At 46.5% G+C, this 15,628-nt stretch overlaps 1 protein-coding gene across 1 annotated transcript; it reads left to right on the forward strand.

Annotated features, from left to right (window-relative positions):
• Window positions 1-1,150: 1,150 nt before the first annotated feature.
• Window positions 1,151-14,906, forward strand: LOC140392415 (interferon-induced protein with tetratricopeptide repeats 1-like). Its single transcript, XM_072477689.1, has 2 exons — window positions 1,151-1,215; window positions 12,064-14,906. The coding sequence occupies exons 1-2, from the start codon at window positions 1,211-1,213 to the stop codon at window positions 13,532-13,534; spliced, it is 1,476 nt and encodes a 491-aa protein (XP_072333790.1). The 5' UTR covers window positions 1,151-1,210; the 3' UTR covers window positions 13,535-14,906.
• Window positions 14,907-15,628: the final 722 nt, after the last annotated feature.

A 15,628-nucleotide genomic window follows, 5' to 3' on the forward strand; every position in this document is an offset into this window, starting at 1 on the left:
ATAGTGAAGAATGGATCTGTCTGGTACAGCACCATTCAGCTGGACAATGGAAGAGAGGTGTTGGAGGAGGATAGACATAGAATCCCGACATTGCAGAAGGAGGCTATTCGGCCTAGCGAGTCTGTACCGACCCTCTGAAAGAGTACCCACCCGCACTGTATCCCCATAACCCCACCTAACTTTGGACACGAAGGGCAAATTCACCATGGCCAGTCCAACTAACCTGCACATCTTTGGACTGTGGGAGGAAACCAGAACACCCAGAGGAGACCCACGCAGACATGGGAATAATGTGCAAATTCCACACAGACAGTCTTCAAGGCAGCAGTGCTAACCACTGTGCCACCATGCCACCTCTTTGGAGGTTGTTCCTCAAGACCCCACAAGAAGGGCTCCTTTGTGACTCTCCCAACACTATTTATTTGACGGTTTACTGCTTTTCCAGCTTATGTTGTTGTACAGGCATACACTCCCCTGGAGTCCAACCCATTCCTTGGTCTCATCCTGATGTCATGTTGACTTTCAATTTTGCTTCAGTTTTCTGTCCTGGAGAGAACATCGTCGCCACACCAGACTCTTCTTTCACACAGAAATACCTTCAGCAGCGAAACCTTAATAAAGATTATTATTATTAATCCTTCTTTCGGGTAACTCTGGAAACCTTTGGTTACCTGTTGTGATATCTCCCTTTTCTGGACTCACTCATTCTCCAAACATGTGCCTGAACCTGGTTAATGTTCCAAATTACCCGTATCAAGGTTATCCCCACCGGAATTGTTTGAAATCTCTGCTCCAGTATCCTGACTCTCACCGAGTCCATGTTGTCCATCGCCTGTTTGCCATTCTACACAGGTTTCCATTTCCGAGAAGAAGTTGGAAGATCACTAACTTCCAAAGCACCAGAACCATCACCATCAGTGGTATGGATCGGAATTTCCTGCTCTGTAAGCCCTGAAGTGGACATGACTAAGCGTCAATCATTGAAGGGCATTCCATTTTGATGATGTTGTTTCTCTGCATCTGATTAATTTACCTTTTGGTTTCCATTTTCTATGTTCTGTCCAATTTCAATGGAACCGGAATCTGAATGGTATGAAGGGTGTGGTTGTTGGGTATATATTTACGTGTGTGCGTTGGAAGAATTAGACACATCAATTTCAGACAACAGAATTAAAGTGAGTGAGCAGCCTGTCTATTCACTTCGATCATCATGAGGTAAGAGAGATTTCCATGTGTCAATAGAGTGTACAGTACAGACAGCAGTAGCTCAGTGGCATCACTGCTGCCTCTGAATCATGGCGTTATGGGTTCATGTTTCAAAGGGGCTGTTTAGCACAGGGCTAAATCGCTGGCTTTGAAAGCAGACAAAGGCAGGCCAGCAGCACGGTTCAATTCCCGTAACAGCCTCCCCGAACAGGCACCGGAATGTGGCGACTAGGGTCTTTTCACAGTAACTTCATTTGAAGCTTACTTGTGACAATAAGCGATTTTCATTTCATTTCATTTCATGTCACTCCAGGGACCTGAGCACAAACTCCAGGCCTATTCTCAATGCAGCGTTGAGGGAGTGCTGCATTGTCTGAGATGAGGCATACAATGGAGACAATTTTGATTTGCCATTTTGTTACGCTGGTGGAATTCTCTGTTCCTGCTGCAGTGACTGGAGGTTTGGCTGAGTGCCAAATTCTCACTCAGAACGGAGAATCCCGTCCAATGTCTGCCTCCTCATTTGGACTTAAATCATCTGGTGGCAGTACATCAACGAAAATATCGGGTGGGATTTTCCAGCCCTCTCCCTCCCCCACCACCTCCCACCCCCGAGACCAGAAATTTCTGCCCGAGGTCAAATTTTCCATCTCATCCGTGATGATTCCCGTGTTGGGTGGGACAGGAAGATTTGCCATCCGGAGTGGTCATTGGATCCATCTCAAAGCCAAAATCAATGAAAGAGATGATCTAGTCAGTGTGGGAGAGATGGTGGATCAGATTGCGAGGTTGTGCAGTTAGGGAGGTTGGATGTTCCATTTATAAACAGCCTCAGACAAGGAATTGAAGTCAGATATTAAGGGATGTGTCTTCAGGTCATGATGAAAAATGGGACCTTGTCTTCACTGGAATTAAACTCGACACTTGACCACCGAGCTGTATTCATCATCGGATTTTAACAGCAGCAACACCGGAAAGTGCAGAGATTCAGCCTAAAACAGTCAGTGGGCCGGCACTGCGCCTCTGACTGGAATATCTGGGCTGTTATTATTGTTGTTCATTTGTGAATAAGGTACTGTTGTTAAAATACAAAGGGCAGGACTTACCGACCAACCTGCCGTATGTTTTTCTGTTGTGGAAGATTTACTGGTCCCACCGTTGTCAATGGGATTTCCCGTTGACTGCACCGCTCATCGCCGGGAAACCCGTGCGCCGTCGGTCAGACGGGAATATTCCGCTGGCATCAACAGCCGGCAAATCCGCCCAAAATGTGTCACAGTCCCAAATCCCATGTTCCTTATGGTATACATCGAATAATGTTTCAGGATGTTAACAATTACATAAAAAGGAAAACCAGTATTTCTATAAAATATTTCACACTCTCATGGCATCCCAGAAAACTCCCACAAATAGCAAAGTGAAAATGACTGGATGATTTGTCGTGTTGAGGGGTGAATGTTGGCCAGGGCACTGGGAAATAGCACAGCTTCTTCATTGAGTATTTCCACGGGATCTTTTCCATCCAACTGAATGGACAAATGGAACCTTGCTTAAACACCTCAGCAAAAACTCTGCAACTCCCTCAGTACAGCACAGCAGGGTAGGCAATTATTGGTGTTGTCATGGCCCTGTAAAAAAGGCATTTGATCGAAGAAGTGTGTATGTGTTGGAGCCCCCTTTTTTAGATTTGTGAATGAATCGGTTTAGAAATGGAGGATGTCTTGTTGAGAATCAACCTGGAAATCCTTCCAATACATACAGGGAGAGATTCCTGGTCAGCCTCGTGGAGTGGCTCCCCTCAAGCTCTCAGCCTCTGGTGACAGACTCCGGGAAAAATCTCACTGAAAACAGCCAAAAGTCAGCTTTGTGCATCATGAAGTGTGGGAAAGTGAAACAACACAATGCTTTAAAAATTATCAGCTGCAAATCTTCGTCTTAAACAGGATAAAGATTAGTCCGTGACAAAAACACAGCTCATACATATATTTGTATGGACCAGATAGGAGTGATGGAATTCTTAAGGTATTCTTCATCTTGGCCAAGGGGTGATGGAGACACAGTGATAATGTCAGATCTTTAAGGGGCGGTCCAGACCCCCATAGGGGTTTGTGCTGGGGCGTCAACCTTTTAAAATTTATATCAATGACTTAGGCCCGTATTTAAAGGCACTTAGTGCTGAAAATGATCTCCCATGAGTTTCACTCCAGTGCTGGTTGTCCCACCAGCTGATTCACCAGACTCGTTCCTGGGAGGTAGTGGCAGTAGCCATCAGTTTGGGGAGCGTGACCAGGAGGACCACCATACGGTTCTCTGGCATCAGTACCATCTGCCTCACAACAGATCAGCAGCTGGCACCACGCACCCTCCCCACATCTGATCATATGCATGTACCCCAGCACTCCCTGGCACCCACCAGCACAACACTTCCATGTCCAGGTGCGTGCCCACATATGCCACCTGCCATTGAACCCCCCCCCATGCATAAAGCCCACAGTCCACAATGTCATCCTCCTCCCTCTCTGTCCCCGTAGGAGAAGTTAGCCCAAAATAGACAGGAAGGCACGGATGGACGGCAGAGTTCCAGTCATCAGAGTCCTCAACCCTACCAGGTACTGGCTTTGGAGTTCCTCCAGCGCAGACACATATTGGTGGGCAACACTAGTGGCCAGATTCTGGGGAAAATCTGATGAGCACTGCACAGTTGCTGATGCACATTGACTCTCTGGAAATGGAGATGTCTCTGACTGCTGAATGATTTGGAGAACTATTCAAGGAGGCAAAATATTCACGTTGTGGGGTTGCCAGAGGGGATGGAAGGCCCAACTCTCACCGAGTAATTTTGGGAAGATCGTGGAGGAGGGTGAACTCACATTCCCTCCCGAGCTTGATCGAGGCCACAATTCCCGGACCAACGAACAACCTTGAGCAGTAATTGTGAAGTTTCACAGCTTCCAGGAAAAAAAATCTGTTTCTGAGATGGGCAAAGGAACATTGTAAGTGTAAATAGGAAGGTCACACCATCAGGTTTTATCATTTCCAGAGAGTCAATCTCGTCGCTCTGCGTCGAAAGAGACACCTCTGTGCCTTGTATCACAGCGCCATGCCCTTTTACCGTTTTGTTGGTCTTTTCCAACACCAACCGAATGGGAGCCAGGGTCTCTTCCATTGAGTTGCGTTAAGTTGAATTATACAGTGCGGGAGACCAATGGCAGGATTTTCCATTTGGGAGACTATGGGCAGATTTTCTGTACGTTCTCCCGCCAGAGCTGAATTGCAGCTGATTTCTGCTCATGCTTGGAGCACAAATCAGGAAGCGATTCCCAATCCTTAGCCATGCAACCTTTTTACATGGCATGGATTGCGAGGGATTTCCCAGGGAATCCTGCGATTGGGTCGCCATTTTGAGCGAGAAATGCAATTCAGCCAGTCAGCTAGGTTTAAACCCCCTCAGATCTGCATGTATTTCATCGCGTCATTGAGGTCTACAGCACAGAAAAGGCTTTTGGTCCATTGCATCTGTGCTGGTCAAAAATAACCACCTAACTATTCTTATCCTATTTTCTAGCACTCAGCCCATAGCATTCTGTGCCTTGGCATTGCAGTGCACATCTAAATATTTCTTAAATGTTCCGCGTGTTTTGCCTCTACCACCCTTGAAGGCAGTGACTTCCAGACTCCCACCACCCTCTGAATGAAGAGTTTATTCCTCACATCCCCTGTAATCCTCCTGCCCCTTTCCTTAAATCTAAACCCCTGGGTCATTGATCCCAGCACTAAGGGGAAAGTTTCTTCCTGTCTACTCTACCTATGCCTCTTATAATCTTTTACATCTTCATCATGACCCCCCCTCAGTCTCCTCTGCTCCACGGAAAACACTCCAAGTCTATCTAATCTCTCTACATAAATAATCTCTCCAACCCAGGCAACATCCTGGTAAATCTCCGCTGCACCCATTCCAGTTCTATCACATTCCTCCTGTACTGTGGATTCAAGAACTGCATACAATACTCTAGCTGTGGCCTAAACAATGCTGTATACAGTTCCAGCATAACCTCCCTACTCTTAAACTCTTCTGTCTCTCAGAATTACTTCCAATAGTTTTCCATTGGTGAGGTTAGATTGACTGGCCTGTAGTTTCCTGGTTCATTCCTTCCTCCCTTCTTGAATAATGGTATTGCATTGCCTATCCTCCAGTCCTCCGGCACCTCTCCTGTGGCCAGAGAGGAATTGAAAATTGTTGCCAGTGCCCCTGCTATTTCCTCTGTTGCCTCACTCAACATCCTGGAATATATTTCATCTGGCCTTGCAGATTTGTCTACTTTTGAGCCTGCCAGACTACTCAGAACCTCCATGTTCACCTCATTAATTTTATCACAGTTCTCCTCCCTTAATTTCTAGAGCCACACCGTCCCTCTCACGAGTGAACACTGACACAAAGTATTTATTTAGAACCCTACTTCCATCCTCTTTCTCCATGCATAAAATACCACTCTGGTCCTCAATGGGCCCGACTCGTTCCCTCGTTATCTTTTTACCCGAAACGTACGTCTAAAACAACTTAAGATTTTCTTTATTTTACCTGTCAGTATCCTTTCATGTCCTCTTTGCCCTCTCCTAATATCCTTTTTAAGTTCCCTCTTGCACATAAAACCACTACGGCTTCTTCTCTTTTGAGCCCTCAATATCTATCATAATTCTCCTTTTTATTCTTATCCATTCATTTCCCTTTGATATTGATTTTGCTAGGCTGTGAATGACAAACTCCACACTTAGTTCTCAACATTGTTCCATTCATCTCCTGTCACAGCTGAATAACTTTGAAGTGGTCATCTGTGAAACTAACCGTGATGTTTACAAACATCAAGCTTTGATTGACAGCTCCTGGGCCACTTCAAACAGAGTTAAGTTTTCTGTGAGATTCAAAATCTTGTCAAAACCTGCACCAATACTCGTCCACATGATTCCGGGCCCAGCGACCCGATAATCATGAGGTTCGGAGAATATGGTGCCCAGCCCATTAATAGGATACAAATGAGTCTGAATAATAAATTTGCATACTCCTGCTGGCATGTGGCATGTACCTTGGTGCCAGATGGGGACCGAAGCATTGGACGCCGACCCTGTTTTTGTTTGATACTGGATTCTCCGCCCGATCGCAAATCGCCCTGTTGGCGTCGTGAAGCGGATAATCCAACCTCACATCTTGAATACAGTGTACAGTTTTGGTCTCCTTATTTAAGATGGATGTAAGTATGTTGGAGATGGTTCAGAGGAGGTTCACTGGATACCTGGAATAAGTGGGGTATTTTGTGAGGATGGGTTGTGTTGTGAGGCTAGGTTGGAAAATCTGAGTTTGTGTCCACTAGGGTTCAGAAGAGTGAGGGGTGATTTGATTGAAGTATCTAAGACCTTGAATGGTCTTGACAAGGTGGACATTGAAAGGATATTTTCTCTTGTGAATGAATCCAACACAAGGGAGCATTACTTTGAAATTATGTTGCGCCCTATTATGACTGAGGTGAGGAGAATTTATTTTCTCTCAGAGGGTTGTGCAACTTTGGAACTCCTTTCCTCAGAAGGCAGTGGAGGCGGTGGGGGGGAGTGGTCACGTAATATTTTTAATGCAGAAGAAGATCGATTTTTGTTTGCTGAGGGAATCAAAGGTTAATTGGGGTAGATGGGGAATGTGGAATTAGAGGGATAAACAAATCAGCCATGTTTTTATTGTACGGCAGAGCAGGCTTGAGGCACCGAACGGTTGACTTCTGCTCTCATTTTGGGTGCTCTGTGTACATAGAACCAGCTGCTGTGTTATTGGGAGAGTTAGTGGGGGTGGGTGGACCTTCGGTATTTATCAGAGTCGTGATCCGATTCTCAGCAAGGCGCAAGAGGTTGGAGTCTTGTAGTGGAGTGGGATCTGATCTTTGTTTTGTGTTTGGGGTTGGTTCAGATGCGTGGAAGTGGGTGAGCTTGAGGAGGGATAGAGACTGCTGGCCTGCTCCTCCTGTAGCCCAGTCAATAAGGGAAGACATGTAACTTTACCTGTGGTTTTACCGAAGCCACAAAACCCAGCTGACCAAGATTAAAATCAGAAAACTAATTAAATCTGAGGCATTTGCAGCTTCACATTAATTCAGTATTTAAATGGACATTGTCATTGCCTCTAAACCAAGAAGGCGTGAATTTCGAGGTGGCTTGGTAGTTTGAAATCTTCAAAATTTGCATCTCATCCAACTTCAACCAACTGGATTTTGGAGCTTAAAATTACCTCCAATATACAATTCCTGGAGGTATGATTTTCTGCTGATTCTCTGGTCTCTGAGACAATGAGTTCCAGTTGATCTCAAAGCTCCTGTTTAGAATTTTTAACCTCAGTAGCTGGCTCATTCAGCAAATCACCGGAGCCTCTGGGAATCAGTAAGCCCGACTTTAACTCTGTGTAGGTGAGAGGGTTTTGAGTCTATACACAGGATACATGACACAAATAATATTAACAATGATTCACTTGTAATTTCAATGTTGAGAATCACCAGCAGAATCCTGGAATATAAATCGATTGATATGGTGCTGCACCATTGCTAAATATCCACACTGCATCATCTAGTGTTAACCTAAAGGCCAGAAGGGTGCGGGCTCGAGGTTGGCCAAAAAAGGGCGATGGCTAGTCATCAGAGGGGTAGCCCCCCGTCCAGGCTGATCACGTGGAATGTGAGGGGTTTGAATGGGCCAGTCAAAAGTGTTCACGCATCTAAAGGGGTTCAAGGCAGACGTAGCAATGCTTCAGGAGACACATTTAAAGCTCGCAGATCATCCGGGTTTGAGAAAGGGATGGGTAGGCTAGGTGTGCAGGGCTGGTTTCGAAGATCAGGGCGGTAGCAATTCTGATCAGTAAGGGTGTGGCATTCAAGTCTGGGAGAATTGTGGCAGGTAAGGGGGGCAGGTCTGATCATGGGGGACGACTTTAACACAGTCATTGACCCCAAACTGGACCGGCCGAAGTCCAGGACAGGGAAGCGACCGGCAGTGGCTAAGGAACTGAAGGGTTTTTGGAGAAGATGGGGGGGAGGGGGCTGGAACCCTGGAGGTTCGCGCGGCCGAGAGCGAAGGAGTTCTCTTTTTTCTCCCACGTTCATAAGGTTTATTCCCGCATAGACTTCTTTGTCTTGAGCACGGCATTAATCCCAAAGGTGGCGGGGATAGAATACTCAGCAATCACAGTCTCGGACCATGCCCCGCACTGGGTGGACCTGCAGCTTAGGGAGGAGAGAGGGCAGCGCCCACTCTGGAGACTGGATGTGGGGCTGCTGGCGGACAAAGGGGTTTGCGGGCGGATTAGCAGGAACATCTAGGATTACCTGGAAACAAACGATAGGGATGAGGCAGCAGTGGCAACGGTCTGGGAGGCTCTGAAGGCACTTGTCAGACGGGAGCACATCTCAATTCGATCCCATAGGGAAAAGAGAAAAAGAGCGGAGAGGGAGGGACTGGTGGAGGAGATACTCCGAGTGGACAGGAGATACACGGAGGCCCCCGAGACGGGGCTACTGAGAGAGCGGCGGAGTCTGCAGGCGGAGTTTGAACTGCTGACCACAGGGAAAGCGGTAGCACAGCAGAGGAAGGCAAGGGTAGCAGTCAATGAGTACGGGGAGCAAGCGAGTGGAATGCTGGCACACCAACTGCGAAAGAGGGAGGTGGCCAGGGAAATCAGGGGAGAAAAGAATAAGGAGAGTAACGTGGTCTTGGATCCAAGGGGGGGTGAAGGAGTCTTTAAGGAGTTCTATAGTAAACTATCCGAGTCGGAGCCCCCGACGGGAGCGGAAGGGATGAGGCAATCTTTGGACCAGTTGAGGGTTCCAAAGGTGAAAGAGGAGCTGGTGGAGGGGCTGGGGGCCCCGATTGAATTGGAGGAGATTGTCAAGGGTATAGAGGGCATGCAATTGGGTAAAGCCCCAAGCCCGGACGGATACCAGGTAGAAATCTAAACGAAATTTTCGGAAATATTGAGCCCACTCCTGATGAGGACCTTCAAGAGGCTAGAGAGAAAGGAACCCTCCCCCCAACAATGTCACAGGCCTTGATCTCACTCATTCTTAAACGAGGGAAGAACCCGGAACATTGCGGGTCAGGCAGGCCGATTTCGCTTTTAAATGTGGATGCCAAATTGCTGGCTAAGATTCTGGCCACAAGAATTGAGGATTGCGTCCCAGGGGTGATAGAGGAAGACCAGATTGGGTTTGTTAAAGGCAGACAACTTAATACCAATGTCCGGAGACTTTTGAATATTATTATGATGCCCTCAGAGGGAGGGGAGGCGGAGGTGGTAGCAGCGATGGACGCAGAGAAAGCCTTTGACCGGGTAGAGTGGGAAACGCTGGGGAGGTTCGGGTTTGGTGAGGACTTTAGTGGCTGGGTGAAATTGCTGTACCAGGCACCTGGAGCAAGTGTATGTACAAACCGGCTGAGGTCGGGGTACTCGAGCTTCACCGGGGAATGAGGCAGGGGTGTCCACTCTCCCCATTACTATTTGCCCTAGCTATAGAACCGCTAGCTATGGCACTGAGAGCCTCGAGGAACTGTCGGGGACTGGTTCGGGGAGGGGGTGGAACATCAGGTCTCGCTATACGCGGATGACTTGCGCCTGTACATTTCAGACCCTGTGGAGGGGATGGGGAAGGCTCTGCGGATCCTGAGGGATTTTGGTAGTTTTTCAGGGTACAAGCTGAACATGGGAAAGAGTGAGTTGTTTGTGATCCAGGCCAAGGGGCAGGAGGAGAGACTGAAAGAGCTGCCGCTCAGGGTAGCATAGAAAGGTTTTCGTTACCTGGGTATGCAGGTGGCCAGGAAATGGGATGCCCTGCACAGGCTCAACCTGACCCGGTTCGTGGAGCAAATGGAAGGGGACTTTAAAATTTGGGACATGCTCCCACTGTCACTGGCAGGGAGGGTGCAGACTGTGAAAATGACTGTCCTCCCCAGATTTATGTTTGTCTTTCAGTGCCTCCACATCTTCATTCCTAAAGCCTTTTTTAAGCGGGTGAGTAGGATCATTTCAGGCTTTGTGTGGGCAAATAAGACCCCGCAAGTAAGGAGATCGCTGTTGGAGCGCAGTCGGGGGTTTGGCGCTGCCGAACCTTCGCAACTACTACTGGGCGGCCAATATAGCTATGATTAGGAAGTGGGCGATGGTGGGGGGAAAGCGGCGTGGGAGCAGCTGGAGGCGGCGTCATGTAAAGGTACTAGTCTGGGAGCTTTGATAACGGCTCCTTTGCCGTTCTCGCCGACCCGTTATCCACAAGTCCGATGGTGGTGGCGACACTGCAGATCTGGGGACAGTGGAGGAGGTACAGGAAGGTGGAGGGAGCGTCGGTCTGGACCCCGATATGTAACAACCACAGGTCTGTCCCGGGTAGGATGGATGGTGGGTTCCAGAGCTGGCAGAGGGCAGGCATCAGAAGGATGGGAGATCTGTTCAAAGACGGAAGATTTCCCAGTTTGAAGGCACTAGAGGACAAATTTAATCTGCCGCCAGGAAACGCCTTTAAATATCTGCAAGTACGAGCCTTCCTGAAAAAACAGGCCGTGCCCTTTCCGACGCTGCCGCCACTGAGTATACAGGACAGGCTGGTCTCCGGCACCTGGGTGGGTGAGGGGAAGGTTTTAGATATCTACCAGGAAGTACAGGAGGAGGAGGAAACCCCGGTGGAGGAGCTCAAGGGCAAGTGGGAGGAGGAGCTAGGTGAGGAGTTGGAAGCAGGTCTGTGGGCAGAGATCCTGGGCAGGGTTATTTCCTCCTCATCATGTGCCAGGCTCAGTCTAATTCAATTTATGGTGGTCCACCGGGCACACATGATGGCAGCGAGAATGAGCAAGTTTTTTGGGGTAAAAGACAGTTGTATGAGGTGAAAGGACAGCCCTGCAAACCATGTCCACATGTTTTGGGCATGCACGGAACTTAGAGAGTTCTGGCAAGGGTTCGTGAGGGCAATGTCCAAGGTGCTTAACACAAGGGTAGTGCCGAGTCCAGAGATAGCGATCTTTGGAGTGTCAGAAGACTAGGGAGTTCAGGGGCTGAAAGAGGCCGACGTCTTGGCCTGAACTCCCGACTACTCCCTAGTAGCCTGGAGAAGGATTTTATCAATGCGGAGGGACTCAAAACCCCCGAGTGTAGAGACTTGGGTCAATGACATGGCTGGATTTCTCAGCCTCGAGAAAATAAAGTTTGCCTTAAGAGGGTATGGTAATCACCACTGTTGTATATATTAGAAGATGTGTGGTATGACCCTGTACTACAGGTACGGGGGTAGTCCCTGCCTGCTGGCTCCGCCCAGTAGGCGGAGTATAAATATGTGAGCTCCCCGTACAGCAGCCATTTCGCCAGCTGATGTAGGGGGCCACATATCTTAGCGTAATAAACCCTCAGTTGTATTCAACTCTCGTCCCTGTGCAATTGATCGTGCATCAGAGGGTCTACGCTAGGGTTCTCTCGGAGATGGCAGCCGTTCATCGACTTTCTCAGGGAAAATTAAAATGTCAGCAGCAGCAATCCTTAGGGGGGGGGGGGTGGGGGTGTGTGAGTGCTTCATTGGGATGGTGTGGGAAGACTGAGTCGCGTGGGGTAATGTCTATTTAATTGTTATTGTATATTCTCTTTTTGCACTATGTTAATGTTCACTCTAGTTTGTTTTGTTATTATTGTTACTGGTGTTTTATTATGAAAAATTCTGCAAAACCTTAATAAAAATACTTTTTTTTCAAAAACCATAAAGGGTTAGAATTAATTCCAAGAGTCAAATGTGAAACATGGACAAGTTAGATCATCAGACAAGGTGGGTTATGAATTTTTGTTTTCTCTTGCAGTAACGCACAGGATGATTTGTTGAAAGTGAAGCTTAATTGGCTTCAATGTCACTTCACGTGGACTCCACAGAGAGAATACATTGACCTGGACGATTTGAAGCAAAGATTAGAAGATTCAATAGATCTTGGTGTGAAATATCAAGCCAGGTCTTACAACCAACTCGCTTTTGTAAACTGTCTGCAAGGAAACTGTGAGGAGGCGATTCGAAACTTAAAGGAAGCTGAAAAGCTTCTGCGGGAGAATCATGAAGGTGAATTTGATAAAAGAATCATTGTCACCTATGGAAACTATGCCTGGGTATATTACCACATGGGACAACTGACAGAGGCTCAGTCCTACCTCGACAAACTGGAGAGGGTCTGTAAACAATTTCCTGATGCCTCTCGGTACACAGCAATGATACCTGAAGTGTACGGAGAGAAGGGTTGGGCACTGTTGAGTTGTAATAGTCAATGTTATGAAGATGCAATGGAATGTTTTAAAAAGGCCCTGCTGGAAGAGCCAGATAACACAGACTGGATTATTGGATATGCAACTGTTCTGTACCGTCTGGAGGGGTTCTCTGGTACACCAGAGAATCAAGGGCCCAGTGAATCAGTGAAGCAATTTAGACGTGTGCTGGAGCTTGATCCAGATGACTCTGTAGCCATGGTGCAGCTGGCTCTAAAACTAAAGTTCCATCAGAGTGCTGAGGCACTCAATTTAGTTGAACAAGCATTGCAGAAGTCCCCTAATCTTCCATATGTGCTTCGCTATGCAGCAAAATTTTACAGAAAGGCCGGAGATGTGGAAAAAGCTATGGAGCTGCTGAAGAGAGGATTAGAAATTACCCCACACTCTGCCTTCTTACACCATCAAATAGGTGTGTGTTACAGAACCAAATTTGATCAACTGACAAAGTTTCCAGACAAAGGTCCTCGCAATGCGGCTCTCCAACGGAATGCTCAATTGATTAAACTGTGCAAGCATCATTTTCAAAAGGCAACAGAGAATCGACAATGTACATCTATTCATATCCACCTGGATTTGGCAGATATTTATTCATTAAATGAAGAACATCACAAAGTGAAGGAGATCTACAACCACTTACTGACATTGGAAGATATACGTCCAGAGAATAAACAGGCAATCTGTTTACAGGCTGGGTTATTTGAACTGAATTACATGAAATCAGAATCAAATGCCATCGACCATTTTCTGGTAGGAATCAAAGTCAATTATGACTCAATAGAACAGAAACAATGTCGAAAAAACTTGGAGAAGATAGCAGCAAGCCAGCTTCGCAGGAATCGTAGAGAAAGCAAGGCCCTTGGTGTTTTGGGATTCCTGCACCAGCTGGATGGTGAGAGATGTGAAGCTATTCAATACTTTGAAAGGGCCTTGGAGTTCGATCCTGGCAATGAAGAATATCTAAGTGCTCTATGTGAATTACGCCTTTCCATCGAGGCTGACAATGACATTCCCAACTAAAACTAAACACATTTTGAAAAGTATATTGATGCTCCCTGATCTATAAAAAGATTTAGTCGGCTACATTTTGGTATATTCTATTTTCACCTTCTTTCAAATGAGCATTTTATTCATGTGTGTTTATTTTTCAAACAATAATTGTTTTGTAATTATTCTAAATCCCTGCACTTTATTCTGGAATGTTATCCATACTAATAAGCAAACCAAATAGCATTTATTTCCATATCCTTAGAGTATTTACTGAGTGTGAAAAAGAACAAAATAAGAACGGATTTGGGCAATTGGAGACAATTGAACCAATTGGACAGTCACAATAATTCTTGTTTAAACATGTTTAAAGCAATAATAAAATTAACATGGGCCTGATTGTAACTCCAGATGGGGTTTGTGTGAGTGCTGAGGGGATTTGGAAACTCACTTTTTTCTGCAGATTCTGGCTCTGGGTTCAGGACAGAGTTGGCAGCACAGTCGGTGCCCAATGGTGTCACCAGAACCCAGTCGCTGTATGTTAGTGAGGTCACCGCACACTTTGGGTGAGCAGTTTAACCTAGTTTCACCAAGAGGGTACATCTAAAATCACCTCCATCAAATTCTAATATAACCTGAATAACTGGGAGATAGATGTAATCTGGTGTCCAAATGCAGATTAACAATATATTTTGTTTGGATCTTCATCTGTTTCATGATTTTAAGAGTAAAACATTATAACAGCTATTAGAATAATCTTCAGTGCACTCTATAAGTGTGTAGCTTATGTTTTTTTATGAGAATAATGGTGTAATAACAAAATCCAATCCAGCCACAGAGGGTATAATAAATCCACTCTGCCACCCTATCTTTCACTTGCTGCCTCTTCACAGAAACGTTCCCCAATGGGTGAAAGGCTTTCCATATGTGACAGTGGAGAAAGGTCCAACAATCACTGCAGACTCTTCAGATAAATCAACAGCTCGATTATGTTGCTGTGAGGATTTGCTGATAGACGATCGGACTCCCAGCCTGAGCGTTCATTCAGATCTCAACCGCTGTCACTGGGAGTCTTGCTGTCCTGTAACTTGACAGCTTCACCAACTCTCCATCAAATCATCCGAGTCCCTCACTGGCCAACACAGAGCAGCCTGGACAATACCCGGGAAAGACCATTGTCTACAGACTGTACCATCTCACTGAGGGGGGAAGCAGTAAATGGGGGAAGGCTAAAGGATTTAAAAATGGGTTAAAAGAATAAAACTTAATGGCAGCAGATATTGATTTTCTTACAATGATTTCAACTGTAATTGTCTTGATTTAATTTGAATGTTGAAATAACCAATAAAATTAAACTGTGGCTAAGATTTTGTTTGTGTTGTTGATCTGTTCTATGTTCTAATGCTTGTGGCGAGAGGATATTATGAGAATAAAACTGCAAGTCAATTTCTGACTGATCGTGAATTTTATGATCACTTGTGAACATGCTTACAATCGACATTCCAATCTGTTAACCACTGAGCAACTTCGGCACTGTATGGCGACTGTCACTCTCTCAGCTACATGGAAACACTGTAAATCGATGAAAAATAAGAGGATATGAGGAGGTTCAAAATAATTCAATCTTCATCATTACAGACACAGGACGCGATTCAACCAAAATATTTCTTGAACGGGTTTGGCGGGGTGTTTCCCACCAGTTTTTTGGGTGAGATCCACACATTCACCCACTCTTTATCATCACTGAGGAGCTGATCTTGTCGACCAGATCGGCTCCTCAGAGATCAGGCTGCCATTTTGAAAGGGTGCCCCGATCTCTCAGTGAGCTTGAGGGACCCCCACACTCAATACCCACGGGGAATGCCACCCCTCGCACACATGTACATTACCCCAAACCCCCCCCCCCCCAAAGTGAGGACTTCCCGCTATGGGGTCGCTGAGGGCACCCCCTTTTCAGGCCTCCTGACCAAACCCTTTCGGGCAACTCTCCCCCCTTTCAGGACCCCTCCCTTCACACCCCCAACCTTTATTAGATCTTTACATACCCACCCTTCACCCCCACCCCCACCCATCGTACACCATCTTATCTCCCTTTTCATGGGTATGGCCCCATTCCAACCCACTCCA

This window comes from Scyliorhinus torazame, chromosome 16 (assembly GCF_047496885.1).
Source record: "Scyliorhinus torazame isolate Kashiwa2021f chromosome 16, sScyTor2.1, whole genome shotgun sequence".
Lineage (NCBI taxonomy): Eukaryota > Metazoa > Chordata > Chondrichthyes > Carcharhiniformes > Scyliorhinidae > Scyliorhinus > Scyliorhinus torazame.